This window comes from Agaricus bisporus (genome assembly GCF_000300575.1).
Source record: "Agaricus bisporus var. bisporus H97 unplaced genomic scaffold AGABI2scaffold_5, whole genome shotgun sequence".
Lineage (NCBI taxonomy): Eukaryota > Fungi > Basidiomycota > Agaricomycetes > Agaricales > Agaricaceae > Agaricus > Agaricus bisporus.
In genome coordinates, this window is record NW_006267368.1 from 1,199,126 (window position 1) to 1,224,284 (window position 25,159).

Sequence of the window (25,159 nt, forward strand, 5' to 3'; positions counted from 1 at the left end):
CCCCAACCACCCACCCACCCGTCCTCGCCCTCGCCCTCCTCCCTGCCCGCGCTGCTGCACACCGCGCATCCACCCTCTCTCGGACCTTTTTTCACGCTTATCTCTGCCCAGAGAACACACCCTGCCACTTCGACCAGATGCTCGCTGGGTCCCCGGGGTCTCAGATCGAACCTGAGATCTGCCCGACGCGACTCGCTTTCGTCTATCCAATACGTGGCCTGCAAGCGGCCGGACATCAAGCCAGGATCGTCCGTGTATTGGGCCACCCACCCCCCTCCTTCCTGCCCTTTCACCGCCGATCCTCTCATTTTTCTTCTTCCTAATATAGTTCCTTATTTCTCCGTACGGCATCGCGTCGTCCCGCTCGCTCCACACGAACCCAGCCTGGACCACCCAATCGGCCGTTGGGCGGCCCCCCCCCCATATGAAACTTGCACCCTAAAAATAGTCCTCCTTCCACATTCGTCCACTTGGTTATATTTTCTCGACGTGCTCTTAGACCACCCCCTCGCTCGGTCTTCGGACAACTCAAAATCAGAAGAACATCACCCATCCTTCTTTTTCGGTGCGAATCGACCGGTCAATCGATCTCGCCATGCAAAGAACCAACGAAAGAACACCCAGAAATTAAAACAAAAAAAAACACACATACGATCAATACTGATAATCACCGAATATATATAAGGAGATTCCCGCTTACTGCAATCTCGCGTGACAGTCAAAACGCCGCCGCCCGGTAAAAATATCATCGCTAGATGGAATTTCCAATTTCCTTTCCCATATCCGGCAGCCCTGTTATCTATGCGTCCCAAAGATAGATTACCCCTTCTATGAATGCTTAAACGTTCCTTGACACATAATGATCACTGACATGCCCACCCTCATCAGAAGCGAAGATCCTGCTTTACTAAGCTGGTCCTAGCCTCCCATCACGGCGTCCGGCAGCAACGAGCCAACACATATCACTCTAGATCGATACCCAATCCATTCGTAGTACATGTAGCTACGTCCCTTTCAATCCATCCACCGCACCTACAGGCCGTTCCAGCTCGCTTTCATCCAACGTGCTCGACACAACTTCGGTCTTTATGTCGCCGTCTTCGCCCCCCCGCTTGGCCAATGATGATGGCCCATCACTCCAATTCCATGCTTCTCCTAGTTCACCCCGAAAAGTCGCCGTGATCACAAAAGACAGCATGCAAGCAGGGCTATAACACAATCAGTCTCCTCACCCGTCATGACTACGCGACGCGAGATGCTCACCTCAGATACAATAACGCTGGCTGTGCAGCGCGAAACACATGCATAACAACCGTAGTCGCAATTAAACCCAGGGTATATGCCACCAAGCCAGCATAAAAATACGGTTTCCGAAACTTCGTCTCCGGCTTCCTCTCAGAGGCACTCAAATAATTATGCAGATCATATCGCAAGGCCAGTGCAATAAACGTCCCAGGAATCACGATATCACCCAACCCAAGCATCGTATATCCGCGCTCACTTACCACGGACAAAGATTTAGGCCAAAGAAGCTTGATGGGGGCGTCGAGGGAAGTTGCTACCCTGATCATCTGGTTGGAAAACGTCAACCGCCACAAAACCATAAGGTCAACACAAGGGCAACATACCACTTCGGTCCCAAATACCCACCAAATGTCATAGAAGAAGAGACCGCTCAATAGAATCGATCCCGTTTTAAAAGAATCAATTCTCAAAAGTGATAGCGCATTATGAGAAAATGATAGTCCCAAAATGTCGGTGAATATGAATTTCCGTGAAGAAGATCCAATGTGATACCAGATCGCGTTCGCAAAAGCAACGGGAAGCAAAAAGAGTGTAGGTGTCCTACAGGATAAAGACACAAAAGCTGCAATAAACCTCAGTGAGTGCAAGCCTCGATAATTCAAATCACAAACGTTGCGTGCTCCTCTGAATGACAAAGGTATATCGGTGGAAGGTTTTCCAGCGGCTATCCCCCATGGACCATCGGACCAAGGATCTTGAGGACTAAGATTTATCTCAGTCGACAATACATAATCCACCCATAAGAGGCACCCACCTTCCATACGCTCCCGAAACCAATGATGGAAAAATACCAATTGAGGCACCAATTGATCCACTCTGTCCCAAGATATCTGACGACGACATAGAGTCCCAATAACGCGCCTGATGCAAGCTATAATAATAATATAATTTCCGTTCAGACATACAACCCGAGCGAAAGATAGGATGATGCTTACAACGGGAAATAACCAAGCATCATTCGAAGTCATGCGGTCAATCTCCTCCTCGCCATCCTCCTCATCCACCACGCCCTCTCGACCCGCAGTCAATTTTTTCTAGAACGAAAAAGTCGCATGATATTAACATGTGTCACTGCATGAATTCAATCTGTAATACCGGTAGCGAGCCGTGCGAGCCGGCATAAATTGAGAGCACCGCTAAGCCAATAAGACCAGCGTACGATGACAATAACTCCCAGTCAATTACCCCCGTCATACTGGGATGTCAAGAACCAGTGGTATAGCGCTATTAGATGACACGTTGGGCAATGCATCACAATTCAAAGTGTTTATTTACCGGTATGTACGCATGTGTACTACTTTCAACAAAAACAGATATGGAATACAAGTACAATTCAATCGTGATCAACAATACTAATTCAAGCCCGGTTTTTCATTGCACTTGCATGCGACTTCAGTAACGGGTATACTGGACCATCGGGGTAGACAGCATAACCGTCATTGTGTGTATCTCCCCTATTGCCGGAAATCAGTATACAAACAACTTTGCACGAAAAGAGAGAAAACCAACGTAGACAAGTGAGAACCGGCTTGCCTACACACGGAGAATCTGTCAGTAAAGATCGTGCTAAACTAAACCTACGCACCAAATGAGATCACCAGTCAACCCTGATGATTCTACCTCGTTGAACCACTCAGCGTAAGTATCAGGTTGATTGGTAGTTACACCGAATTCTTCAAGGATAACGGGTTTGTTGACCCTCTTCATACTGGCAGCATGATCTGTAATCCATTGAGTGCCCCAGGCTTTTGCATCGGCACCCTGTCCCCACGGTTCCGGATAGGACTTGAAGAATCTTGACGTCAGAGAAGGGACCATACTAGTATAGGAATAAAGCCTTACATGGAAGGTCGCAAAGTCGACAGAGGAGATGGCGAGATTAGCTTCGAAATCAACACCTTCGCTTCCTCTATGTCACGTTGTTTAGACTCACTGAAAAAGCATTGAATGAAATACTTTACTGGTATGGATAAGTTGGAGCACCGGGTTGATTATAGAAACCCTCATCACCAATAGCAACGAGATGGTTGCTATCAATGGTTTTAATAAACGCCGACATCTCCTTGGCCCAATTCGTGACGGTCGTAGTTGTACAGGTTCCAGAAGTCGTGCTGTCAGTTCCAGAAATTAAGATTAATACACCGAATTATGGTCTAAAAAAACTCACCCGGTGCTACCTTTGCACCTCGGCTCATTTGCAAGCTCCCAAGCCATTACGGTAGGTTCGTTGGCATAGCGACTCACGAAGACCCGGACATAAGATTTGAACGCGTCCTAAGACGATGTTCAATTGATAAGTATCAAGGCGTTTGCGAACTACCCACCTTGATTGCGGTGTTTGTGTAGAAAAGATCGTGTGGTTGGCCATTGCCCACCATCTGGTTGACATAGACGTCCATGCCACCATAGTCCGCCCTAAATAGGTTACCTTGGTCGGTGGATGTTGTACGAGGACTAATTCATCTTACCAATTATTCGTCCTAACCGAAACAAAGGATCAGTCAATACATGCTTCAATATCGCATCATAATGCAAGAAACCCACAGAGCAACTATCAGACGAATTCCATTTGCCTTGGCCGCAGCAATCACATTGTCTGAGAAAACGTATTAAGCCATCTACCCCAAGTACCTTTTCGCAATCAAATATCACCTACCGAAATTAAGTAGACCAGACGCTCCAGTGTTTATAGTAGGTCTGGCACCAGACCAGGATTGATAATAATTGCCGTTTGGCGAGGTTACTTCATTGAATCCCCTGTTAGTATATCATAAGTTCGGGCTTTAATGACATCTCAGTCGCAAACACCATGACGATATTTACCATGTTCGGACGGTTGTTCCTCCAGCGTTAGCAATGTCAGAGAAAGCCTGATTCATTGCACTGGTGCTGAGCCCAGTTAAACCGACCCAGTAGGAATTACCTCTAGAAACGCAAAAAATCAATAAGTCACTTCACGTACTGATAGAGACAATACGGACCCAACAACGGTGTATTTTTGGCCATTTAGAGTGAATCTGGTACCAGAAGCTTTGACAAATCCGGTCGACACTGGGTGTGAAGTGGCAGGAGGAGCGGTAGTTTGGGAGGTGGTAGTGGTAGGGGGAGGGTTTGTTGGAGTTGTTGATCCAGGGAGGCACTGCGAGTACCATTCGTTCTGCACGACACAAGATGATCCACTTGCACAAGCTATCTTTCTTTCAGGATTACGAGGATGACTCGAGTTAGTTGAATTACTGACCTGTCTCTCCCGTCCAACCCCTGCCACCGCACTGACCCCAGACTGGAACATCTGCGGTCGCTAGAGAGATAGAAATAGCCAAAATAATGAATCTAATCGCAGGCTTCATTTTCTGAGGGTATTTGCAGAGCAATAGTCATGTCACCTAGTCTGTCTTTTATAACGGACACAAACGCCTTGACACGCCATACCGGGGATTTCTCGCTGTGCACCTGGTCTGGGTCATTCATGCGAAATTCTTCCGTTGCCTCAAAGAAGTCAAAACGCCACAAGTAACATTGTGAAACCTATTTCAGGCATCGCGGAAAAATCATGACAGGAAGCCAACGTCTAAATGCCGCCGAGAATAGCAGCGTAAGGAGCGCAAATCTTCAAGTTAAGTTGCAGATAACATATACATTACGTTAAATCGGTTGTAAATTTCTCTTCTCAGGAGTGAACAGACAAAGCTAATAGCCCGCCGCAATCCCATTCTTTCTGGAATCGCTCGCGGCTGAATAACATACGTGAGAAATACGTGAGACGGGCCGCGAAGAAGGAACAGGGGAAGTATAGGACGGACCGTAAATGACACCATCTCTCTTGACCACAAGTTGAACAACTGCCGCTATCCTATTGATGTCAGCAACTTCGGAGAATTAGCACAACGCGAACTCCAGTGCTGACAGGGAACCAGAACTAACCAGTGACATTGTGACCCAACCGTCGCAAGAATTCCAGCGACTCCGAGGGATAATCTTCATCTGCATCCAGAACCAGCGGATACAATTGGTCGTGCAGACGACTGAATTCAACCGCTTCACTGGCATCAAGGCCCCAGTCAAGATTGAGAAGAACCTGAAGTATGGAACCGAAAATTCGTGCTCCGCCGGCACCACCAATAGAGGCATAAATCGAACCATCAGCATTTTCAATGATAGTAGGGGCAGTGGATGACACGGGCCTCTTTCCCGGCAGGGGAAAATTATCTGGAGAAGCCATAAACAGAAGTAAAACAAGAGAAAGGGAAGGCAATTTACATGGAGAAGGCCATAACCCGAAATCATTAGGTGTGTCAGGCACAGAAAAATCGTCCATCTCATCGTTCAGCACCATACCAGTGGTAGGATCCAAGACATGGCAGCCAAAAACGCTATTGACTGTCGTCGTTAGTGAAACAGCCATTCCATTTCGATCGATTATGGACGTGTGACTCTGATGTAAACCTTTCAACAACCTGGGAACTCGGAAGAAACTGTGGAACATACGGTTCCATGATCAGGCTTCATACCATACTCGGGGTTGTAGTATTCCGGGGGATGAGTCTTGTCCTAGTTGGAAAGGTGAGATTCGAAAGTAACACGAAGTTAGAAGTGCAACTCACGTCAGTTATATTGGTATATATTTCGTGTGCGTATTCCTTCGTCATCATGATCTCCATACGTTGGGTATCATTGTGAGACGCCGGATCGGACATTCGCGTCCTACAGTGTGGTGAGGGTATATATTACAATGGAAAATCGTACATACCGAGAGGCAAAAGCGAACTTCAGAGTTTCAACGACTCGATGAACGTTAAGTGGTGTTCTTTCTGTTAGATCGTAGTTCTCAAGAACATGGAGCATCTGCAGTAAGACTCGTGGTGCACAAGTTTCAGCATCTCTCGAGCAATAAGGACAAACAGGGCCTTACGAGGACCAGCTCCTGGTGCATGATTGGTATACACATGTCTACCGCGGTAAGTTCCATGAAACGCCTTATCCACTCGAACACGGTATTGCTTCAGGTCTTCCGTGGTCAATATTCCACCTGTCTGACGGACCTTTTCGACAAGTGCATCAGCGATTGGTCCCTGTACTCATGTCAATCGACAGAACTCGACGAAAGGCGGCAGACATCACATCATAGAAAGCGTCAGGACCTTGCTCTGCAATAATGGACAATGTTCGCGAGTAATTTGCCCGAGATATCCTATCTCCCTCTTTCAGTAACATTCCTTGTGGTGCAAATATGGCACTCCAGTCCGGACTATCTAGCATGAGGGACGAGTACATCTGCAAGCTTGCGCGTAAACATAAATATTTGATCCAGGCGGCAACACCTACTTGAATACGCCTTGCTAATTCCTTTTGGACGCGCCACCGTGCAGCAAGCTTTGCGGCCGGCTCTACTAGGTCCTTCCATGGGATGGTGCCCCACCTGCGATGCGCCTCCTGCAGCCCGCGAATCTCTCCAGGCACTCCCACAGCCAGCCCTCCGTATCGGGACCCCAACGGGTTGTTTTCATACATTGTCTGATTTGACAATGCAGGTGCTGTCTCCCGGAAATTGATTGACCATACTTCCGAAGGTTCCCCCGGTGACTCGGGAGGTAATCGAACGATCATGAATCCTCCTCCACCGATTCCAGAACTGTAGAAATGAGCATGCAAGACACCATCAACTTCGCTGGGACTTACGAGAACATGTTCACAACGCCTGTGCAAAGCGTGGCACTGATAGCGGCGTCGACTGCATTCCCTCCCTGTTTGAGTACGCCAACGCCCATCTTAGAGCATAGCTCGTTCTCTGCAGCGACAGCACCATTATACGCCTTAATAAGGTACGCCGGATCCCTGGTGCCTCGTGGATAAATACGGTTCCGGTTGCCTGACGGTCGGAGGTCGTGGAAGTCCAAGTGCCACCAGTAGAGCAGAACGATAGAACCTAGAGTAATGATGCCAGTAATTATAAGGTCATTAATACTGTCGTTTGTTGGGCGGCGCCGGATGGATTTCTCTGACAGGAAACCCATCGGATGCATGGGAGAGACGGTTAGTAAGATGCAGAGGGCATTTCCGAAGACGGCGTGCTTGCAGAATGCTCAACGTGGAATCGTGTGTAAAACCCTGACACTAATGAAAATTAAAATATCACTACTGAGTCTATTTATAGTTAATAACTAGCTACTTCACGGGCCGGTGGTATCGCACATCGTCACATGCTCTACCTTCCCCACCACAATCATGGACAAAAGGCAAGTCGGAAGGTGTCTGCATCTCCACTGTACTGAATCCGAGGTCCAGGAAAAGTTTGATCTCGCAAGGTCCACAGAATCACATTATCCAGCGATTATCTTACCTTCGCCCTAGTTGTGCCGGACGCAAAGCGACGATTGAGACTGAGCCTCAACAGCAGATATGATAAGATGATGGAAACGATGCGCCTGACCCGCATATACCCGAGAAACAAAGATAGTAAGAAACCCTCGGGAAGGTCTGCGGCGATTAAGCCTGGATACGCATCCGACGAACGCTTTACACGTTCCTCTGGATGCACGGAGGAGGATTTCAACTGTTCGACAGACGATGATCTGAGATCTACTCTACAAGCAGAAGACCATCCGTGTGAAGAAGATATGGCAATTTCATATAGCCCAACGGGCAAGGTAGTACTAGGATCTATGCTTATCACGGTCTTCACTCAATACACCGAACTCTACATTCGGTTCTCAGGATCCCCTTCCAGGCTGGTTGGCGCATACTTTCGCGACACTCCCGCAAGGGCATCCATTAAGAATCTCGTTGTCTTCAGTTTTGGATTCTCCATCCGATACCCGTCTCTCGTCCGACTTGACTGCTATAGAAACACCCAGTATGGTGTCAGAATCCGAATATCCCATCTCCTTCATTAACATGGAAAATGGATCTCGAAGTCCTACGCTAGTTATCAATGACTCACAACGCATCTCGGATTGTAGTAGCAGCAGCTTGGTTGAAAGTGCATCCTACTCGGCTCACCATTTATCAAAGGTCTCCGAAGGCATCAAACCTTTCTCCACACCTGGCCCAGCTTCTACGATATTCCGCGTTCCTACACCTCCGCTTGTAACGTTCGATAATGTGGATTTACAATCTCTCCAACCACCATTCGAGTGCACGGAAAGCTCCGACCACGGCGCCATGGAAGGCTCATATGAAGCGGGGTTGGAGGATTGGCAGCATCTCTCGCCAGACAGGGATATCGTCATTTCTACGTTTGCGACTCCGGTGCACATTAATGGGTCTCAAGATGTTTACTCCTCTCCAGACCCAGCGAGGGCTGCGTTTTCCACTGGGAAGGCTGCGTCTTTCGAACCAGAGGACCATCTGAAGTCGAGTCTACCGCCTCCTTCGGAAATTACGGACCTTGACTTTCGATGGACTGCTTTCGATCGTAAAGGCACTTTCCAAGGTGCAGGACCATATAACCTAGGGCCAGACAAATCTCGTATCGAATTACACTTGAACCATTTCACATCGGGCGAGGAGCATACACTCTCTGACAGGTCTCCTTCGCCGGATGAACTTTTCTTTCAAACAGTTTTGAACGCCGAATTTAAAAATTGAAAGGTCTCGTGTATTTCTTGGCTTGGCTCAAACGGAAGCAACCCTGATTGCAATTGGGTATGACCCGAGAGTCTTTTTATTGTCGGCTCCAACAGTATTACTATCCAATCAGAGTTTAATAGATACATAATCGATAGTGCTTCATCCTTGAAACCCATCGAGTGGAATAAGTCTACACCGAACAAATACACGAATGACGATCTCTTTCACCACCCAACTTCACCCCCGGTGTACGCTTTCACCACAATACCCGTCTCACCTTTGTGTTTTTGGAGACAATAACGTTCCAAGCCATACACTTCATAAAACTTGGATGCGAGTTTCATTGCTCGTATATGGTGGGGTCGTGAGTTAGCTGCCACCGCATGTTTTCGACTTTGCCAGATACAGGTAGCCATGTTCATGCGAGTTTCTCGATGAGGTTTGCCAAACCAATACATGATGAGCTAAGACTTGAATCAGTAGATTCGTCTACGAGATTGAAGAAAGGGCTAATACCCCTCCATTGTGGACGGCTTCTTCATGAGCAAGTCTATCGGCTTCGTATAAAGCTGAAACTATGCGTAGCCGTCAAAAGTGATCACAAATGTGAAAGTGTCTAAAACTTACAATCTTCATCAACACCAGGCTTTCGTCTGCTGCGAAAGACAACACAATACCACTCTCGCTCTTCCTCTGCTGGCAAAGACATTTCCGCCCAGTTAAAGGCGTCGGCATACGTCATGCTGGCATAATCTGATGTTAGAGGCCTGAATCTGTGAAGAGATTTGTGGAGTGAGAGCGATGCTGGGTCAATGTGCGGAAGGCGATTGGCAGTTTGATGATCAATGGGAGTGTCTGGCAGAACGTTGTCAGGGAGGGACGACAGACGCGGTGGAAGATACAAAATGGGGACTGAGAGATCAGCGAGAGCTTGGGCACTCAAGTCTGGAACATCGTGAACACTGCGTTCTCCGGGAACACTTTCAACGGGGGGACACGCCGAAGTGCCCGATTCAGAGGAGCCAGTGTTAGAAAATGTGGGGGTCATCTTGCTGAAAGACAGACAAGTGAATGAGGGGCGGTTTAAATATGTAGAGACGGAGAATATTTAGGGATGGAAGGGTGTGCGGATTGCATTTTTATTGGTGATATTGCGCGATTTGCGGCACGATCGCCGCGAGAGCAACGGGAACCTAGTTAATTTGGGGCTTGAGTTGCTTGTGTCGCCCTCATTCTTTCTGCAACGAGTAGGAAGCATGTAGGCTTAGGGTGGAAAGCAGCAGGGTGATGCTCGTTATTAAGGTTATATTACTTAAGTTTTATGTACAGATCCTTGTTCCGAAGCTTGTGACTGACCTCGGTGGAGGTAAAGATTACAAAATAGCGGCGCCATCGACATTCAGGATCATCGGCACCTTTGACGCGTTGCTTAGGTGCCTTACCTTGGCTCTACTAGAATCTCGCTGCAAGCCAATCGAATACAGAGGCCATTTAGCGGACCAAGACGCGTGCGATGCATATTTGACGACTTCCGTAAGAATATAAATAGATTTCGGATATTGAAAGGATCATTGCTGGACTGGGCAGCTATCAAAACAGGATCTCGACCAGAGGCCGGGAGGGTCCGGACATTATCCGAAGGCCAGCTGTCACTTGTCACTGCATAACGACGGCGTGACTGCAGGAGGTGCACCCGTCTACGCCCACTCGCTTTTCATGGCCACGAAGAAGGCAGCCGAGTCAACTCTTTACCATCTCAGCCCAAAAGGCTTCTGGAAAAACTTCCGTATGTTTGTATTTTATTCGTCATCTTCTCCCCTCTATATACTCGACATATTATAGGCAATGCTATTGTTGTGAACCCAGAAATCTCCAGCGGTTTGCCTATCCAAGGACTCCACCGCTATCCTCCCCCAGCATCTAGACCGGAACTTTATTCAACCCCTGCAACCAAAGGTGCCCAGCTCCCTGGATATGTTTACTCCAGGTGCTGACTCTCCTTAGCCTCCGATCCCGCTCAAAACCCATATTACAAACGTGATGTTCGGCGTGCCTATCCGCAGCTTTCGGTAGTTACGCAAACTCAGCTTTCGCAACTGTTGATCGAGCATTCTGGGGCGCAAGCGTAAGCTAAGCCGCAATTTTGGGTAGATGTCCAGAACTCACCTCTTCGATTTAGTGTTGCTGCACCCGAAGAAGGCAAGAGCGATGTGCCGAGTACGACTCCCCAATCCTCCACCCTCTCTCAGGCTATTTCAACAATTACGAGCGCAACAAAGGTGTATTCAGAAGAGAAACTTCCTCCCAGCATTCCCACCGCTTTTCAACGGTGGCAGCCCAAGCGTTCTGCAGATGCTCCTCATGATCCCTTTGCTTACTTCCCCATGGTCCTGTACCACTAGAGCGTAGAAGAACTCCGAAATACCCCTGTGAGCTTAGATCCCCATGCTGGCCTCTTTGTTTTTTTCTACTCTACAAGGAGAAGGCATGTGTCCTATCCTGCCAAATTATATCCGTAGGTTTGGCATCCGGTCCAACAACATTGGAAAGTCGTAGAAAAACGTCCTGGCTCTAGAGGCATGTTAAGTCATCGTATTACGAACTTCGTAATCCGAAGTAGGTGTACGAATCAGACCTCATAAACACAGTCATTAGTACCGTTTTCATACATTCATTGATAAATTTGAAGTCCATTGAGTGAGAACACGGAAGCGTCTAGAAGTGAGCCACGGAAGAACAGCACAAGTTTTGATTTAAGGGCTTGGTTGCGAGAACCTAGACTATAATTCCCGAGTCGATGCTGCACGTTTGTCCGTACCCTTGATAGAGGAGTACTCCGTGTAGATAATGTATGGGCGTCACTTGACGTCAAACAGCGATAAACAACCATGTCCGCACCACCACCACCACCACCACCCGCCCCATCCGGAAATCAGGCACTTTCGTTCGCCAATGACCCTAGGTATCTCAGACACAAATTACGCGTTTTGTAGGCTAAATTATTCTTCAGGGTGTATTTCAATAAGACTTCCAACTCGTGGAGATACGAGGAAGATGATGGAACAGAAATGGAATATGACACCGCTAAAGCTTCTTGGCTTCCTCTGGTACGTCACCTATCGCGTCCTACGCAGCGATCGCGTGTCATCAACAAACCACTAGCTAGACGAGGACCTGATCAAGCAACAACAAGCCGCGTATTCGGTCCCTGGAGTCGACGAAGAGGCAAGTCCCTTGAGACGGCCGGTATGAAAATCTAACTTCAGCACACCGTTTCCCGAAGACACCCGCAGTGCCCGTGCTCAAACGCGAGAGCAAGAAGCGTAAAGAACCCGAAAACTACACAGGCTCTACTGCTGTAAACCCGAATGCCGTAGCTGGTCCCTCCAAAAGAGGCCGAAGCGACCATACTGCGCCGAAGTCAAAAAATACAGCCGTTTATGTGACCGGACTTCCTCTTGATGCTGAGCAGGATGAAATTGTGGAACGGTTTTCTCGTTGTGGCGTCATCGAAGAAGACGATGTCGGTGAACCGAAGGTGAAGATGTATGCCAAAGAAGATGGCTCATTTATCGGCGAGGCATTGGTCGTATATTTCAAGGAAGACTCGGTGATTCTTGCCATCAACCTATTGGATGAAGCAGAACTACGTATTGGAGATTCGTCAACTGTGATGCATGTCTCAAAAGCCGACTTTGGTCATAAAAATAATACTACGACAAGAGAGGGAGGCCAACCACGAAAGGTAGTCGACAAAAAAAGGGCAACAAGAAGAATAGGGAAAATGCAAAAGTATGAAAATTTCACCTTTTGCATCCTTTATCTCACATTCTCGTCAGGAAGCTTCTAGAATGGGATGACGAAGATGGGTTCGGACCCGCGAAAGAGCCCGAAGATCCTGGAAAGGATATCAGCAAACACAATCGAGTTGTCGTCTTGAGACATATGTTCACTTTGGAGGATTTAGAGAAAGATGCTACACTACTTCTGGAACTCAAAGAAGATGTTCGGGAAGAATGCTCCACACTGGGCGAAGTGACTAACGTAGTCTTATATGACGTGGGTTCTGTTCATGTTTGGCATTGTTCTTGCCTGACGATTCAACAGAAAGAAAAGGATGGAATTATGACGGTCAAATTTCGAGATCCAATTAGTGCCCAAGCATGTATCCTCGTATGTTTCCTTCTCTTGTCACCGCACCCATTTTAACCCTGAGTGCATAGAGGATGAATGGCCGTTTTTTCGACGGTAGACGCATCGAAGCGAGTCTCTTCGTTGGTAGGCAACGATTCAAGCGATCCGGGGCTGGTGAGGATCTTGAAGGCGAAGATACAGAAAGTAAGAGACTCGATGATTTTGCCCAGTGGTTGATGGCGGAGGGTGAATAATTTCTCGATAACATATCTTCTGTCGTTAATGAGACGCGGCATCTTAAACGATATGTATCCATAATTTAACTAGTGTTGCTTGGAGAAAAAACATAGCAGGCGATTAAACAAAACCAATATTCTACCAACACGAGCAAAGAGGCTTTTTGTTGACTGTTTCCAGCCGCTGCAAATTTACGAAGTCAAAATTTGCGTTGCTGAATGGCGGACCGGACTACTAACCTCAATAATGACAGTCTTTTTTGTGTTCTCACTTGGCGGCTGAATCCAATCAATATTCGAAGTCGCGATACTTTCAAGTCGCTCGTGACCAAAAGACCGCCCAAGTCCCTCGACGTGAGAGGTAGACTTGGACATGGCCGCTAAATCCTCCTCCAAGATAGAATTTGCTGACGACGCAACTTCAGGCACAGTCGGTAGGGGACTTCCGGGAGGAGAAAATGGAGATGTTACGTTAGGTGCAGAACTTGGGGCAACACCAAACATGTCTCTGTGGCTGCCACTGTTTGACTGAGAGATTGGCAACGATCTAGGCTGGATAGCCTCTCCGACATCCACCTCTTCCTCATCTACTCCTAGACGCTGCAAGCTTGCCTCGACAGCATCCAACCGCTCTAGGTGTTCCAAAACAGTGACTCCCGTAGTTCCAGGATGAATTTTTTGGAATTTAGCGACGAATGGAACAGGACGAGGAAGCCCAGAAGCATCTGTGGAAGTACGTCGCATTGGAGGAGGGAAGTCACCAGTTGAGCTTCGACTCCGGGGTCGTTGTATGATAGGAACGCTATTGACAGACATCCGAGGCGAAGGAAGATTGGCTTCAACGTCAGTTTCAGCGTCGTGAACAACTTCCTCTTGTACTTCGACTTCATCGTCCCACACGAGTACTTTTTGTCGACGAGTGAGCTCTAGCGGCCCTGTTGATATAACGATTAGCAATCACATTCTATAGCCTCGCCTCATCTCGTTAGTTGTTCACCTTCATCCTAAAATCCACATTTAATAAACGTTATCAGGTATGACACTAAGACTCACAATATGTTTCAAAGACTGTACTATGTTCCATGCTTGCCCTGACGAAACGATGAGTCCGAAATTGTGCTTAGTTCAGCCCAATCTCACCTTTAATAACTGCCATTTGTCGCTTTAAAAATGTAAGGACGACAATAGTTACGGCGACATGGGTCGCACTACACTCACTGCAAACATCTTGGGGTGGAAATCCGGGTCCACTGCAAATAACTTCCGAAGCTGAAAAGTTGTTTCCTCCCACCATGCTCTTGACGTAAGAAGTGATAAAAAGTGGTTCCTCGTCCTTTCGCTGAACGGTCGACCAATAATGCTGACAGGAAGGTACAACCAGCCATAAGTATACGATCGCCATCCTTGAGGGTGCTCGTGAGGGAAAGACAGAGAATTGTCAATAGCGGCAATATGGATATGCGGTTTTCGTGTATAGCCTGCACCATGCGAGTCGTCATGTAAGGCTGGAGAGACGTTGGCCATGCGAGAACCACTGGCATCGGCTCTCTGGGAGGGGGGTGGCGTACTATCAGTTCGTTTCAACTCGCTCATCAAAGGCATCTCTAGTCGCACAGAACGAGTTGGAGCGACGTCTACAAGTGCTTTTTCATGGTCTCCTTCACAGTATTTAATCATATAATTATCTGCGCCACGATCAGTATTGAGCATTAGGTAGTCTGCAAATGCTTGAGTCACCCCTTTCGTAATAGAAATAAATTCATTACCTAGGATCACCAGCCTGTAACAAAATACCACATTGAGTCAGTCATTGTACCAAGAAAAACACCAAGAGCATACTTTTCGAGTTCTTGTCGAAAACTCTGTTGCAGAGACTGTGTCCAATAAAACTGGCCCTGCACATCAGGGGACTCGGTGGCATCAAAAAGAACCCTCTCATCCTCGTAGTCAGCCTCATCATACAATTCATCCCCATCACCAGTCTTGCCACACATGATATTAAGGGTATGCAATAAACGTTTAGATATGTTGCCATGCCGATGATTAGAGTCGTTGAAAGTATCCGAAATCGCTCTGCCGGGCCACGGATGCCGTCTCAGAAACTCTGATGCATCTATACCGCAAAACATAAGATGACAATCCTCGAATGAGAAGTTGAAGACACACCCGTATAGCCATGTAAAAAGTACTGCATACTTCCAATCTTCTCGGGCAGAGGCTTCCCCTTCTTAGCAGCACTCCTGTCTAACCAATCATAGAAAAACGCCTACGATACATATCGGGAAAAGGTAAGCGAGTTGCTTTCATGAAAAGTGAGGCATTCGCACTGGACTTGAGAGAGAAACAAGATAAGTAGGTGGAACGATGTATAAATCTAGCCGTCTGTCCAGCAGCGACGCAGCAGCTTCCGAAATGTAGCTAGTAAAACCGACTGAGTGAGGGGTGTTTTACGTGAGGAATGGATATGCACCTTAGATTGGGTATCAAGCAAGCACGACCAAAAGGAATTATCCACCGAAATTGGCGATGGATCCATTTCGTGGTCTAGCATTTAAGTGTCAAAGGCCGGTTGATATAAGTCTGAATGGATAGAATGTACCTTGGGATTGAGCCTTCCATAGGGTTCTTCATCCTTGGGTTTGAAGACACTTGAGGAAATGAAAAAGGAGATCTACGGAAACATTAAATGGGACTTACGCTACTGTCCGCACCCGTCCACCCGGACCCTTTGCACGAGCAAAGTACGACCCAGACGATCCTTTCGAAATCATTTTTGGATGGATTCCATCTAGGATCGCAATCTTCACGGAACGTTCCAGCCTTTGATTTATTGAGATGAGAAACCACACGGAAAGAAAGTCCACACACGTTTCGAACTCATCTTGCGTCATTGGAGGTTTGTGGTCCAGCGTTTTGACCTGGAAAAGACGAGATCACTTTGTCGCCGTTCAGCAGCACAATTTGCAAGGTGCTTACAACTTCCGCACCCTGGACTCTTTGTAGTTGCGGCTCAAACACGCTCTTCCATATCTGCTTTTTCGAATGCTCTTGTTTCTTCTTTTGCTTTCGTTTTACCTTCTGCGCGATCGACTCTGTCCATCTGACATGAACAGTGGCTAAGCACATAAGCCAACTACATTGCATCGGTACTGTACCTTTTAAATGCACTGTCGAGCTTTTTTAAATCTATGTTCCCTGGTCGAGCACGTCCTTGCCCAAGGCCACGCGTGGAAATGGATGGTTGAGGTAGCAACCTTTGCTCTGTTCCAAGGAGGCCAACGTCAGTTTCGTCGTCGCTGCTCTGTGCTATTGGCTGATATCCAGCGCGGGTGGACCGGTCGGACATGTGTGATGCGTAGAGGCCTGACGTGGAGTTCGAGCTCTAGAGATGATCAAATGTGGCTGTGCAGCCTGGCTTAACATCATATGTTCTAATAAGTTACTCGGTATTGTCGAACCGCATTTGGAAATTTGTATTCTTCGTGGACAATGGACAAAAAATGTAATAAAACCATCGTACTTGGGTCGGATGTTATACTATGCATTCCACAAGTCGGGATAGATATAAATCCAGATACGGCCCGTTGCGCAGACTCCGCCAAACAACGACTATGACAGGCATGGAAAAGTACGTATTTACGAATACCGTGGCAGCGTTAGGTCCGGAAATGTTGAGCTCCAGAAGTGAAGCGCTATATTTGGACACGTGAGCATCTGGTCAACAATGAAACGGTTCAGGGCGTCTGGAATCACGATAGCCTCAGTAGAGGAGGAAAGAAGGGAGGGAAAGGGAGGGAGACGAGCTTAGCTGGAGGTATCGGAAAGCACAACAGACTCAAAGGGAAAGAAGAGATATCACACATTCGTCCAGTTTCCTAATCGAGAAGGCAGTCCTATATTAGGGATCGTAAGCTGACGAGGCTTACACCCGTACTTCGACGGCACTGGCAATCAAGGCTTACCATAAACACCGTATTCCCCAACAAAAGGCAACCCAAGTGCTCGAGGAACATGACTCTTATTGATTGGTGTTGCCGGGTGTAACTGCGAGTCTGCGACCTTAGCCAGTTGACCTTTGCCTACCAAAACTGGATTGATCAGTCGAGACTAATTTAATAGACCATGCAGGGACTCGCGCACGCCAAACATCTCCCCACGATACAATGGGCTCAGTTTCATCCTCCCAATCGACGTCAGCATCCTATTCAGCGTCTTATTCCAATTCTAACGTCTCTCGCCCTCTTCAACTCAGTCAAGCACCCCCAGAACCTGTCAGGCATGTCCCTCAGCCTCCGATGGTGACCAACTCCGTCCCTCGAACTATCTCACACCCGACTTCTGGACATTCGCGTATCCCAAGTGCAACAGGATCCAAGGCCATGACTTCTGTCAAGGAGAGAAGAGTTTGGTACCAGCAATTGAAACGGAAGACTCCATCACAGAAAGCAAAGAAATCGGCCCTGGTGGTTCGCTCGTTATTGACTGACCCCCCGACTGTGGCCGGTCCGAGAGCCACTAAAGCCATAGCGCTTGATCAACTCAAGTCTCAACTGATCAAGCCCAAAACTGCCAACAGTATCATTGCCGAACTGCGCAAACTTCCAGTTGCTGGAAGTGGCTCCTCCAGAGAGGCTGATCATCGGATTCCAGCCGTGAGCGTCGCTCCGATCCATGCTGTCTGTCTCGAACACACCGACGCAAAAGAAGATGAACTGTACTTTTCCAAATTTGCGGCAAGTGTCGACTACAACGGGAGCCCGGATATAGCATCTATGCTTCAATTCGACTCCATATCCCTTGACAAATTCGCCCAATGGTTGAACGAAATCCACGTCATTGACCTTATCAGTACTCCTGATTTAGGCCTTGGTCAGCCTGGAGACGGTCCTGGAATACTAGCAGGGGCGGTGCCAACCCCCGAAACCGTACTCAAAGGTATCGAGCAAATTACTCCTCAGCTCATGGCTCTTTGTTATGCTGCTGGTAAATCTATTGCTCCTGATCATACGGGTATGTGTATTCTATGTTCTCGACGCCGTGGCTTTCAAAGCTCAGGACCCTCATAGGTATATTTCCGCCTACGGATCGGATATCAGTTTTGACTTGTACGTTACTATGTCAACTGTTCAGCCTTATGCTCACCACGTTGAAGATTGGTGGGGTCTCGAAGTACTACTGCCACCGCCCACTCTGGGTTATCTTTCCGTGAGTTCCGCATTTCCCACACCCTTGTTAGTCTGATGTTTTCCAGAGGACTCAATCAATCGCAGGAGCGGTCATGAATTTCCTCACAGCCCTTTCTCTAGTAAATAATGGTGTCCGAGAAATCTTGCCAATAGCTCGTTATATATCCCGATTCATCGACTTTGAGTTCGACCAAATCAAAAGGCAGGATAAGGGCAAAGGCGTCGTGTGCGCTGCAACCTGGTAAATACCGTTTCCAAAGATGTCGTTTCAATCTCTCATGGTTTTCAGGGTTATGCCAGCAGCTCTGGTAAATCATTATTACGTCACTGGTCTGGTAACATATTCACGAGCGGTTACTTTAGGTTCCTCGCCCTTGGGACTTCTCAGATCCACCCACGTCGTCTGCTAATCCCGTGAAAGATGAGGATAACCTTAGCGATCCCTCTCACTGAGCTGGAGCCCTCTCTCTGTTCTTGAAGCGATGCCCTTCCTGACACCTATACCCCCGTTTGCTGCTCCTGGCTCAGTCAGTGCGCCAAGTAACGTTTACAAATACAGCGCCTAGCAAAGCGCGCCGTAAATGGTAATATCTTATGAAGCCCATGACTTTACGATTTTCCAAACCATATACCCTTCTATTATTGTGTGTCGCATGTTGTGTCGCGTGTATAAGCTTTCTTCGTGCCGGTGTATCTTGATGATTCCCTTGTATTGCTGTTACTGCGTGTGTAGCGTTCTGATATATAGTCCAGTGGTTATCGTAGCCTCGTTATGTTTCGATGAACAACTCAGCCTCTGTAAATGCCGCCTTAAGTAGAGTAATAGTATATCTTTCTCTGAATATATGAAGTCAGACGCATGGTCCATCAGCAAGTCGACACTTTAGTCAAATTTCGTAAAGCGCAAAAGCTGAAAGTATAAAGAAGGTCATTTTAAGATCAGATACATTTATTAGTGATGTCTTGTATTTTCCAACAAAAAAAATCACTTTTTCGTTTTTTCTGCTATGCACGGCATCCGATGTAGGAGCCCAACTTTTTTTTTCATGTCCGGGCCCAAAATGCGGCAACAGTTTTTTTGCCGCTTTTTTGTCACTTTTCTTAAAAATAGCTTGCACAAGTGAAAAAAGCTGAGTAAATGCCAAAATATTGATGCGCCGACCGGTACATTGATCTACTGCAGGCTTTTCATTTATCTAGATTTACGATCGAATGTGCACACAATAGTGTACCGCTGTGGAGTGTACTAAATATGGGTATTTGAAAAGAGACTGCCGACAAAGCCCTCGAGTGGCACCTACCCCCACAGTGACGTAAGGCAATCGAGATATATATAATGGACCACAATGAGAACGGAGTGTGGACACTGTGGAACCCGACTCGGAGGCGGGGATGGTCTGCATCTTTCAGACAAAGCACCACGGGACAACGAAAGGAACTTTAATGATCCGACAGATCAGACCAATGCGTACAGTAGCGAAGGGTACTCGGTATTAGCTGGCCAGTTGACGACCTTAAACCAAATTCCATGCACAGTGGACGGAGGATAGAGTATTGTTATCATACTACTGCACATCAATCGAATAATTTCTGTATCAATATTAAGATCATATACATCGAAGGTTCGCCCCTAGGTTGGCGATCATGGGCTACCCGATTGTGGCATCTAAAGTTACATGTCCTGGGTAGTAACAACGCTGTCGAGTTCTGAGAAGACTTGTCAGTCGGGCAATGCAGGCGAGACAAATGCAACTTACCAATGTTTTTAACCAACTTGTCGTCAGTCAATCTTCCCGAGTAACTTTCTGGGATGTCAGCAGCGACGGCCTGGAGTTGATACATCAAGTTTAACCTTTTTTTCAGTCTTTCCAAGAAGTAGGAATGACTCTTACCTTCAACAAGGGCCTGTAATCATCCTTGATAGTTCCACCTGCGCACCATAGTCAGTTATGAAGGAGAATTCTCGCTCTAGTACTCACCGTTGGCTTTGATGTCGTTTATAGCCTTGTCCATCTCGCTATCAGTTATTTCGTTTTGGAAGCTTACGATGACTCCTGGAACAGATCAATAGCTTCAGTCATCTGTCTCTTCGAGTCCTTTGCGAATTCGGCTTACTGGGCATTGTTGGAAGTGTCGATGATGGAGTGAAAGAGGAGAAGATGACTCTGATCTGCCGACTTCTTATATGTCTGAATATTTTGGGCTGAGGTACCATGACTGATGGAGGTGGCACTGCGGAACTCGCAGCACGTCACTTTTGCTGTCCATCCGAGCGTCATGCTGAATGAGCAGGACAGTGGACATATCATCCTCCCTTATTTCGCCAGTTGGAAGGTTATTTTGTTATGTAGTATGTATATGATCAGATAGGCTAAACATGGGGTATGATTGTATCCCTTTATTTTGAATACAATCTGAATAAAGGAAATCTCGGATTTACTCAGTTGATCTGAATCTTATCATGTTGTTCCTTGACAGTGTTCCGTGAAATGACCAGAAAACCCATGGTATTAGCATATGGTAGCAAGTCCCGTGCCACGGCGTCTGTGCTGTACCAGGCTGTGCCATACAGCGATCGTGGGACTCGTCAATCATTGGTTCAATCCATTGAGTCTATTTTAATTCGTGAGGAGTGACTTACCGGCGGCGCCGGCGGGTAATCGGGCTATATTTCTCCCGTGCTATTCCTCTGATCGAGTGCATTCTGAGACGGCCGAAAAAAGATGCGAGGTATGGTATTAGTTGGCTACAGAAATGAGCCGAACACTCTATGTATACAGTACACTCACATTCCACCATTCCAAGCTTACACATGCATAGAATGCAACTTAGACCCATCTCAACATGAGCGCTGATGATTAATAAGACTCAGTCAGGGACATCTTCGGATCCGCAGGCACTTATATAAGTCATTTGTTCACGCGACACTCGAGTCACCATCAGCACACTACAAACTTGAAGCATTAAGAAGAGACTGTCTGTATTTGATCGCTCTGCATGATGTCCGCAACACGTTCTTCATCAAGACTAGCAGCAAAAGTAGCTCGAGAATTCAGTAAGAAAGCAGAAGAAGTATCAAATAAGGTGTTGCCTACGAGGAAGAGAGCAAACCAAGGAGCACCAAGCGAGGCAAATGCAATGAAGAAGCCTCGTGTAAACCCGGTTGCAACATCAAGTCTTCCGCCCACTGGCCAAGTGATGGAGCATCCTACAGACCAAGATGCGGATGCATTGGTTCCGGCAGTACTTACATTTTCCCTCAAAGACGCAAAGGAGCATCTCATTGGAGTTGATCATCGCTTTGAAGCCATCTTTAACAAGCTGCCATGCAAGCCGTATGAGAATTTGGAGCAGTTTCATCCATTCCAGTTAGACTCCTGCATTTTATTGAGAAGTATCTTCGGCTCATTTTAACTTTCAGGGCTCTTTCTACTTCCATCCTGTACGAGAACTCTTGACGTGTAGAAAGTCCCATAGACTGAATCAGTTTTGTGAGCTTAGGGGACAGCAAATCTCATGGCTGGCTGCCAGGTCCATCATACATAAATTCAAGCGTTTGTATGATCCGACACTTCCCGAAAAGCCAGGGGACGACCCGTATGCCTGTTTCACGTCAGTTGGGTTTCTTGACTGATAAAATTGTCGTTTTGTCCAGAATCAACTCTTTCCCAACACCTTCTCAGGTAGCGGCAACTGATATATCAGTTTTAAGAAGTGCTGGGCTGAGTACTCGGAAAGCGGAATATAGTGCGTGAAAGGTAACATTGGAAACGGACTACGACGGATTAATTGACGTCATGTATCTAGTTCAAGACCTCGCCAAACGGTTTGCCGATGGTCGGTTATCAACAAAGAAGATTTTGTCGGCGAATGACGATGACTTGGCTGACATGCTGATTCAAGTGCGGGGAATAGGAAGCGTGCGTTGGATTCCACTCAAATTCCTTGAATGAAGCTGATATGATGACACATCTCTTGCAGTGGACAGGTAAGCCTAAAATTAAAGTCACGAAAGCCCGAAGACATTCATTGATGGTGGCGCCTGCTGATCCAGTTAACATGTTTGCTATGTTTTCCCTAAGGCGACCGGACATTCTTCCGATAGGTTAGATTTCATATTTAGCCCTGTCAGAGATGCACTCACGACTGTCAGGTGACCTTGGCGTCCAGCGCGGTCTCGCTCGATGGTGTTTGGCCCTTCACTCACCCTCGGACCCATTCAGCCTTTCGCCTAAAAAACTGAGCCAGGCTGAGGTAAAGGAGAAAGAGGCAAAAGCCACACAGATTGATGCGGGAGACAGTGACGATGACGTTGAAGCAGGTTATTTGCCTGTCACGGGCGAAAAATCCAGCCACCGCAACTCCGGTGGAAACAAGGAGAAGAAGGTGGATAGGCCCAGTGAATTACCGCCGCTGTTTACGCCCTCGATCACCAAGACTTTGAGGGAACCTGCGGGTACAGACATACAACCACTTCCAAAGACACTTAGCATTAGTGAGTTGAGAAGCAGGATTTCGGGTAAGAAAAAAGTCAAGTAAGCGTGATGGAAGATATGGTGGCTGTGTGCTGATGCCGTATACTATCTATAGAGGCGCGCTACTAACCCCGGACGAGATGGAGGCGTTGACGGAAAGTTGGAAACCCTACAGGAGCATTGGTGCGTGCAGGCAGGAACGCGACAGAGGATGCGCTGATACGAGTTTCTGTTAGGCGTGTACTACATGTGGTCGCTTGACGGAGATAAATAGAGGCTGGGAAAGGGGGAGGGCGGAACGGGAGGGTGGGTAGATCCAACAATGATCGGAGAAGGGAATGGTATAGATGATCTCATATGCTGGTTTCACTATATATGGCTGTCCGAAACCTCGATCTCTGCTATTCTCCGCCGTCCGATCGTTCGAGCCCTTTCATAACCTCCTCCTCGGACTTGCTGGCTAGGCTATATCCCTCTCCCTCTCCTCGTCCCTCCAGCTCGCCCCGCCTCTTTCCTCTCTTCCACCATGCTCTCCTCCTGGTTTCCCCCCTCAGATATCCTCTATTCGTCTCATCAGCTCGACCTAGGCTGCATATCACATCCTCTCCATGATCTGCCTCCCTCGCCCAGTGACAGCATGTCCGAAATATCTGAACTATTCAAGTCTACTTCTCTCGATAGCTTCCCTGCTGAGCCATCAGCCTCCTCGTCTAATGATAGCCTACTACTGGATTCCTTTTCCATCTCTCCCAACCTAATCTTTCTTTCCCACCTATCACAAGACCGCCCTTTTTCTCGCGAAGCATTCCCTTCTTTACCCTCGCGACCAGGGCCCCCTTCAGGCTATACCTACAACCGAGAGGCTGACCGCCATTCTCTCAGATTCCCCAGCGGCCATCGTCTCCATCGTCGCTTCGTTGAATCATACCAGTTGGAAGACGAGCTCGGATCAGGAGGTTATGGGTTTGTCATGACAGCTCGACATCGCTCTTCAGGCCGAGAAGTTGCTGTCAAGTTCATCATAAAGTCGAAAGTTCCAGACCACGCATGGATGGAGGATGAGCTGTTAGGACCATTGCCAGTAGAAGTGGTCTTATTGCAAAGACTGTCCCATCCGAACATCATCAAGTCTCTTGATTTGTTTGAGGACGGTCTCTACTTTTACCTCGTGAGTTTTCTAATTATTATTCGGCTAAGCGTTGGGCACAGGCTGAAAAATATCAGGTGCAAGAATTACACGGTTCGCCGTGGTCAAGCAGCGAGGATTCAACTGGCAGTATGGCTTCGACGCCATGCTTGTCGCCATCAGCATCGGAAAGGTCTCTCGATTCTGTCGAGCCCACAACACCACCGCCCACTGGACTGTCATCTCTGGATAATCCTCGTATAAAGGGCGTCGACGATTCCCAAAGCTTCGAGGGACGCCCTTATCACTATAGTAAACCCAAAGTAACCCGAAGGGCCTCCTACGACTTGTTCGAATGTATCGAGCAATCAGAAGACAGGCGACTCTCCGAATCACAATCTCGCTATGTTTTTGGACAAATAGTCGATGCTGTGGACTACCTGAATGAGCTTGGCATAGCCCATCGTGACATAAAGGATGAGAATTTGGTCATCGATCGGAATCTAACGGTGGGTATAAGATATCAGCTGAGGAAACGCCACTGATTTTTGCTTTCGGTAAAAAGGTTAAATTGATCGATTTTGGGAGTGCTTGTGCGGTCGACCCGGAGAAACCTCGACCGCACTACGAGAAGTTTTTCGGAACCGCAGCTTATGCGTCGTCGGAGATACTACTCAAGAAGAAGTATCTGGCAGCTCCTGCTGAGGTTTGGACACTGGGTGTCCTTCTTTCCTACCTCTTGACTGGAGCATCACCTTTTCAATCTGCACGGGAAGCCGCTCGTGGGAAGGTGATATTGTATGTGCCACATGGGACGACTTTGTCGAAGAACGCTGTGGACCTCATACGTCGATGCTTGAACCCCAACCCAGAGTCACGGATTACAATTCAGCAGATTAGGGAGCATCCTTGGCTATTACCACCGGTGGTATGAGATTTTACATGGGTACACAGATAGGCTCTATTTTTCCTTTGATATTAGGATAGTGCTTTTGGATTTTTTGGAGGTGAAATTGGAAGAACGCGCATACCTAGATTTGTAGCACATACAGAAAACTCGTAACATCACTAATTTTAAATTTAAATTCATTTGTGCCTCGGTTATCCAAATAGACAGACACGTGACTG

General features: G+C 47.4%; 12 protein-coding genes across 12 annotated transcripts; 6 read left to right on the forward strand and 6 right to left on the reverse strand.

Annotated features, from left to right (window-relative positions):
* Positions 1 to 898: 898 nt before the first annotated feature.
* AGABI2DRAFT_221512 (hypothetical protein) lies at positions 899 to 2,532 on the reverse strand. Its single transcript, XM_006461006.1, has 7 exons — positions 2,401 to 2,532; positions 2,241 to 2,339; positions 2,060 to 2,176; positions 1,917 to 2,007; positions 1,629 to 1,867; positions 1,264 to 1,571; positions 899 to 1,208 (listed from the first exon to the last, which is right to left on the reverse strand). Exons 1-7 carry the CDS (start codon positions 2,497 to 2,499, stop codon positions 1,004 to 1,006), a joined length of 1,158 nt encoding a protein of 385 aa, XP_006461069.1. The 5' UTR covers positions 2,500 to 2,532; the 3' UTR covers positions 899 to 1,003.
* On the reverse strand, positions 2,503 to 4,767 carry AGABI2DRAFT_192609 (CEL4a mannanase). Its single transcript, XM_006461007.1, has 13 exons — positions 4,547 to 4,767; positions 4,287 to 4,494; positions 4,129 to 4,230; positions 3,962 to 4,062; positions 3,850 to 3,901; positions 3,774 to 3,785; positions 3,630 to 3,720; positions 3,473 to 3,579; positions 3,267 to 3,416; positions 3,148 to 3,214; positions 2,891 to 3,090; positions 2,815 to 2,838; positions 2,503 to 2,759 (listed from the first exon to the last, which is right to left on the reverse strand). Exons 1-13 carry the CDS (start codon positions 4,653 to 4,655, stop codon positions 2,663 to 2,665), a joined length of 1,320 nt encoding a protein of 439 aa, XP_006461070.1. The 5' UTR covers positions 4,656 to 4,767; the 3' UTR covers positions 2,503 to 2,662.
* A 164-nt stretch (positions 4,768 to 4,931) lies between these two features.
* Positions 4,932 to 7,394, reverse strand: GGT1 (gamma-glutamyltransferase). Its single transcript, XM_006461441.1, has 11 exons — positions 6,985 to 7,394; positions 6,631 to 6,937; positions 6,427 to 6,579; positions 6,218 to 6,377; positions 6,056 to 6,161; positions 5,910 to 6,009; positions 5,794 to 5,856; positions 5,566 to 5,740; positions 5,230 to 5,514; positions 5,109 to 5,174; positions 4,932 to 5,039 (listed from the first exon to the last, which is right to left on the reverse strand). The coding sequence occupies exons 1-11, from the start codon at positions 7,326 to 7,328 to the stop codon at positions 4,996 to 4,998; spliced, it is 1,803 nt and encodes a 600-aa protein (XP_006461504.1). The 5' UTR covers positions 7,329 to 7,394; the 3' UTR covers positions 4,932 to 4,995.
* A 195-nt stretch (positions 7,395 to 7,589) lies between these two features.
* Positions 7,590 to 8,892, forward strand: AGABI2DRAFT_178379 (hypothetical protein; the record flags this gene model as incomplete). Its single annotated transcript, XM_006461008.1, has 2 exons — positions 7,590 to 7,952; positions 8,020 to 8,892. Exons 1-2 carry the CDS (start codon positions 7,713 to 7,715, stop codon positions 8,890 to 8,892), a joined length of 1,113 nt encoding a protein of 370 aa, XP_006461071.1. The 5' UTR covers positions 7,590 to 7,712.
* A 49-nt stretch (positions 8,893 to 8,941) lies between these two features.
* Positions 8,942 to 9,975, reverse strand: AGABI2DRAFT_192610 (hypothetical protein). Its single transcript, XM_006461009.1, has 3 exons — positions 9,502 to 9,975; positions 9,391 to 9,449; positions 8,942 to 9,338 (listed from the first exon to the last, which is right to left on the reverse strand). Exons 1-3 carry the CDS (start codon positions 9,920 to 9,922, stop codon positions 9,099 to 9,101), a joined length of 720 nt encoding a protein of 239 aa, XP_006461072.1. The 5' UTR covers positions 9,923 to 9,975; the 3' UTR covers positions 8,942 to 9,098.
* A 545-nt stretch (positions 9,976 to 10,520) lies between these two features.
* On the forward strand, positions 10,521 to 11,675 carry NUZM (NUZM NADH-ubiquinone oxidoreductase). Its single transcript, XM_006461010.1, has 4 exons — positions 10,521 to 10,660; positions 10,717 to 10,830; positions 10,879 to 10,999; positions 11,054 to 11,675. Exons 1-4 carry the CDS (start codon positions 10,591 to 10,593, stop codon positions 11,274 to 11,276), a joined length of 528 nt encoding a protein of 175 aa, XP_006461073.1. The 5' UTR covers positions 10,521 to 10,590; the 3' UTR covers positions 11,277 to 11,675.
* Positions 11,676 to 11,762: 87 nt separating this feature from the next.
* AGABI2DRAFT_185370 (hypothetical protein) lies at positions 11,763 to 13,377 on the forward strand (the record flags this gene model as incomplete). The annotated part of the gene is made up of 7 exons (XM_006461011.1): positions 11,763 to 11,836; positions 11,885 to 11,981; positions 12,037 to 12,099; positions 12,158 to 12,666; positions 12,714 to 12,933; positions 12,982 to 13,047; positions 13,098 to 13,377. The coding sequence occupies 7 exons, from the start codon at positions 11,763 to 11,765 to the stop codon at positions 13,260 to 13,262; spliced, it is 1,194 nt and encodes a 397-aa protein (XP_006461074.1). The 3' UTR covers positions 13,263 to 13,377.
* Positions 13,378 to 13,383: 6 nt separating this feature from the next.
* AGABI2DRAFT_204536 (hypothetical protein) lies at positions 13,384 to 16,608 on the reverse strand (the record flags this gene model as incomplete). Its single annotated transcript, XM_006461012.1, has 14 exons — positions 16,400 to 16,608; positions 16,221 to 16,344; positions 16,113 to 16,162; positions 15,942 to 16,064; positions 15,844 to 15,892; positions 15,715 to 15,788; positions 15,572 to 15,662; positions 15,411 to 15,510; positions 15,073 to 15,357; positions 14,463 to 14,971; positions 14,385 to 14,406; positions 14,288 to 14,335; positions 13,485 to 14,179; positions 13,384 to 13,428 (listed from the first exon to the last, which is right to left on the reverse strand). Exons 1-14 carry the CDS (start codon positions 16,588 to 16,590, stop codon positions 13,384 to 13,386), a joined length of 2,406 nt encoding a protein of 801 aa, XP_006461075.1. The 5' UTR covers positions 16,591 to 16,608.
* Positions 16,609 to 17,623: 1,015 nt separating this feature from the next.
* On the forward strand, positions 17,624 to 18,883 carry AGABI2DRAFT_70394 (hypothetical protein; the record flags this gene model as incomplete). Its single annotated transcript, XM_006461013.1, has 6 exons — positions 17,624 to 18,254; positions 18,311 to 18,349; positions 18,397 to 18,449; positions 18,496 to 18,671; positions 18,720 to 18,738; positions 18,794 to 18,883. 6 exons carry the CDS (start codon positions 17,624 to 17,626, stop codon positions 18,881 to 18,883), a joined length of 1,008 nt encoding a protein of 335 aa, XP_006461076.1.
* Positions 18,884 to 19,922: 1,039 nt separating this feature from the next.
* AGABI2DRAFT_192618 (hypothetical protein) lies at positions 19,923 to 20,636 on the reverse strand. The gene is made up of 5 exons (XM_006461014.1): positions 20,546 to 20,636; positions 20,410 to 20,484; positions 20,323 to 20,360; positions 20,188 to 20,257; positions 19,923 to 20,137 (listed from the first exon to the last, which is right to left on the reverse strand). Exons 1-5 carry the CDS (start codon positions 20,550 to 20,552, stop codon positions 20,103 to 20,105), a joined length of 225 nt encoding a protein of 74 aa, XP_006461077.1. The 5' UTR covers positions 20,553 to 20,636; the 3' UTR covers positions 19,923 to 20,102.
* Positions 20,637 to 21,628: 992 nt separating this feature from the next.
* On the forward strand, positions 21,629 to 23,179 carry AGABI2DRAFT_150872 (hypothetical protein; the record flags this gene model as incomplete). Its single annotated transcript, XM_006461015.1, has 8 exons — positions 21,629 to 21,798; positions 21,908 to 22,027; positions 22,086 to 22,177; positions 22,238 to 22,354; positions 22,485 to 22,535; positions 22,584 to 22,965; positions 23,021 to 23,088; positions 23,142 to 23,179. 8 exons carry the CDS (start codon positions 21,629 to 21,631, stop codon positions 23,177 to 23,179), a joined length of 1,038 nt encoding a protein of 345 aa, XP_006461078.1.
* Positions 23,180 to 23,542: 363 nt separating this feature from the next.
* Positions 23,543 to 25,137, forward strand: AGABI2DRAFT_204544 (hypothetical protein; the record flags this gene model as incomplete). Its single annotated transcript, XM_006461016.1, has 3 exons — positions 23,543 to 24,073; positions 24,130 to 24,540; positions 24,597 to 25,137. The coding sequence occupies 3 exons, from the start codon at positions 23,543 to 23,545 to the stop codon at positions 24,963 to 24,965; spliced, it is 1,311 nt and encodes a 436-aa protein (XP_006461079.1). The 3' UTR covers positions 24,966 to 25,137.
* Between the last annotated feature and the right edge of the window lie 22 nt (positions 25,138 to 25,159).

What these genes read in the sequence shown, in the direction of transcription:
- AGABI2DRAFT_192618 (XM_006461014.1), bottom strand. An exon ending in AAACGACATCAAAGCCAACG is followed by an intron (nt 20,361 to 20,409) that starts GTGAGTACTAGA and finishes TATGGTGCGCAG; the next exon opens with GTGGAACTATCAAGGATGAT. An exon ending in ATTACAGGCCCTTGTTGAAG is followed by an intron (nt 20,258 to 20,322) that starts GTAAGAGTCATT and finishes TATCAACTCCAG; the next exon opens with GCCGTCGCTGCTGACATCCC.
- AGABI2DRAFT_192610 (XM_006461009.1), bottom strand. Translation starts at nt 9,922, where the DNA reads ATGACCCCCACATTTTCTAACACTGGCTCCTCTGAATCGGGCACTTCG. An exon ending in GCCTGGTGTTGATGAAGATT is followed by an intron (nt 9,450 to 9,501) that starts GTAAGTTTTAGA and finishes GGCTACGCATAG; the next exon opens with TTTCAGCTTTATACGAAGCC. An exon ending in AAGCCGTCCACAATGGAGGG is followed by an intron (nt 9,339 to 9,390) that starts GTATTAGCCCTT and finishes TTCAAGTCTTAG; the next exon opens with CTCATCATGTATTGGTTTGG.
- AGABI2DRAFT_221512 (XM_006461006.1), bottom strand. Translation starts at nt 2,499, where the DNA reads ATGACGGGGGTAATTGACTGGGAGTTATTGTCATCGTACGCTGGTCTT. An exon ending in CATTCAGAGGAGCACGCAAC is followed by an intron (nt 1,868 to 1,916) that starts GTTTGTGATTTG and finishes GGTTTATTGCAG; the next exon opens with CTTTTGTGTCTTTATCCTGT. An exon ending in GGGTATTTGGGACCGAAGTG is followed by an intron (nt 1,572 to 1,628) that starts GTATGTTGCCCT and finishes TTTTCCAACCAG; the next exon opens with ATGATCAGGGTAGCAACTTC.
- AGABI2DRAFT_192609 (XM_006461007.1), bottom strand. Translation starts at nt 4,655, where the DNA reads ATGAAGCCTGCGATTAGATTCATTATTTTGGCTATTTCTATCTCTCTA. An exon ending in ACACAAACACCGCAATCAAG is followed by an intron (nt 3,580 to 3,629) that starts GTGGGTAGTTCG and finishes ACATCGTCTTAG; the next exon opens with GACGCGTTCAAATCTTATGT. An exon ending in GCTCCAACTTATCCATACCA is followed by an intron (nt 3,215 to 3,266) that starts GTAAAGTATTTC and finishes AACGTGACATAG; the next exon opens with AGGAAGCGAAGGTGTTGATT.
- NUZM (XM_006461010.1), top strand. Translation starts at nt 10,591, where the DNA reads ATGGCCACGAAGAAGGCAGCCGAGTCAACTCTTTACCATCTCAGCCCA. An exon ending in TTCAACCCCTGCAACCAAAG is followed by an intron (nt 10,831 to 10,878) that starts GTGCCCAGCTCC and finishes GACTCTCCTTAG; the next exon opens with CCTCCGATCCCGCTCAAAAC. An exon ending in GAGCATTCTGGGGCGCAAGC is followed by an intron (nt 11,000 to 11,053) that starts GTAAGCTAAGCC and finishes TCTTCGATTTAG; the next exon opens with TGTTGCTGCACCCGAAGAAG.
- GGT1 (XM_006461441.1), bottom strand. Translation starts at nt 7,328, where the DNA reads ATGCATCCGATGGGTTTCCTGTCAGAGAAATCCATCCGGCGCCGCCCA. An exon ending in TGCACCAGGAGCTGGTCCTC is followed by an intron (nt 6,162 to 6,217) that starts GTAAGGCCCTGT and finishes GTGCACCACGAG; the next exon opens with TCTTACTGCAGATGCTCCAT. An exon ending in GAGAGATGGTGTCATTTACG is followed by an intron (nt 5,040 to 5,108) that starts GTCCGTCCTATA and finishes TATGTTATTCAG; the next exon opens with CCGCGAGCGATTCCAGAAAG.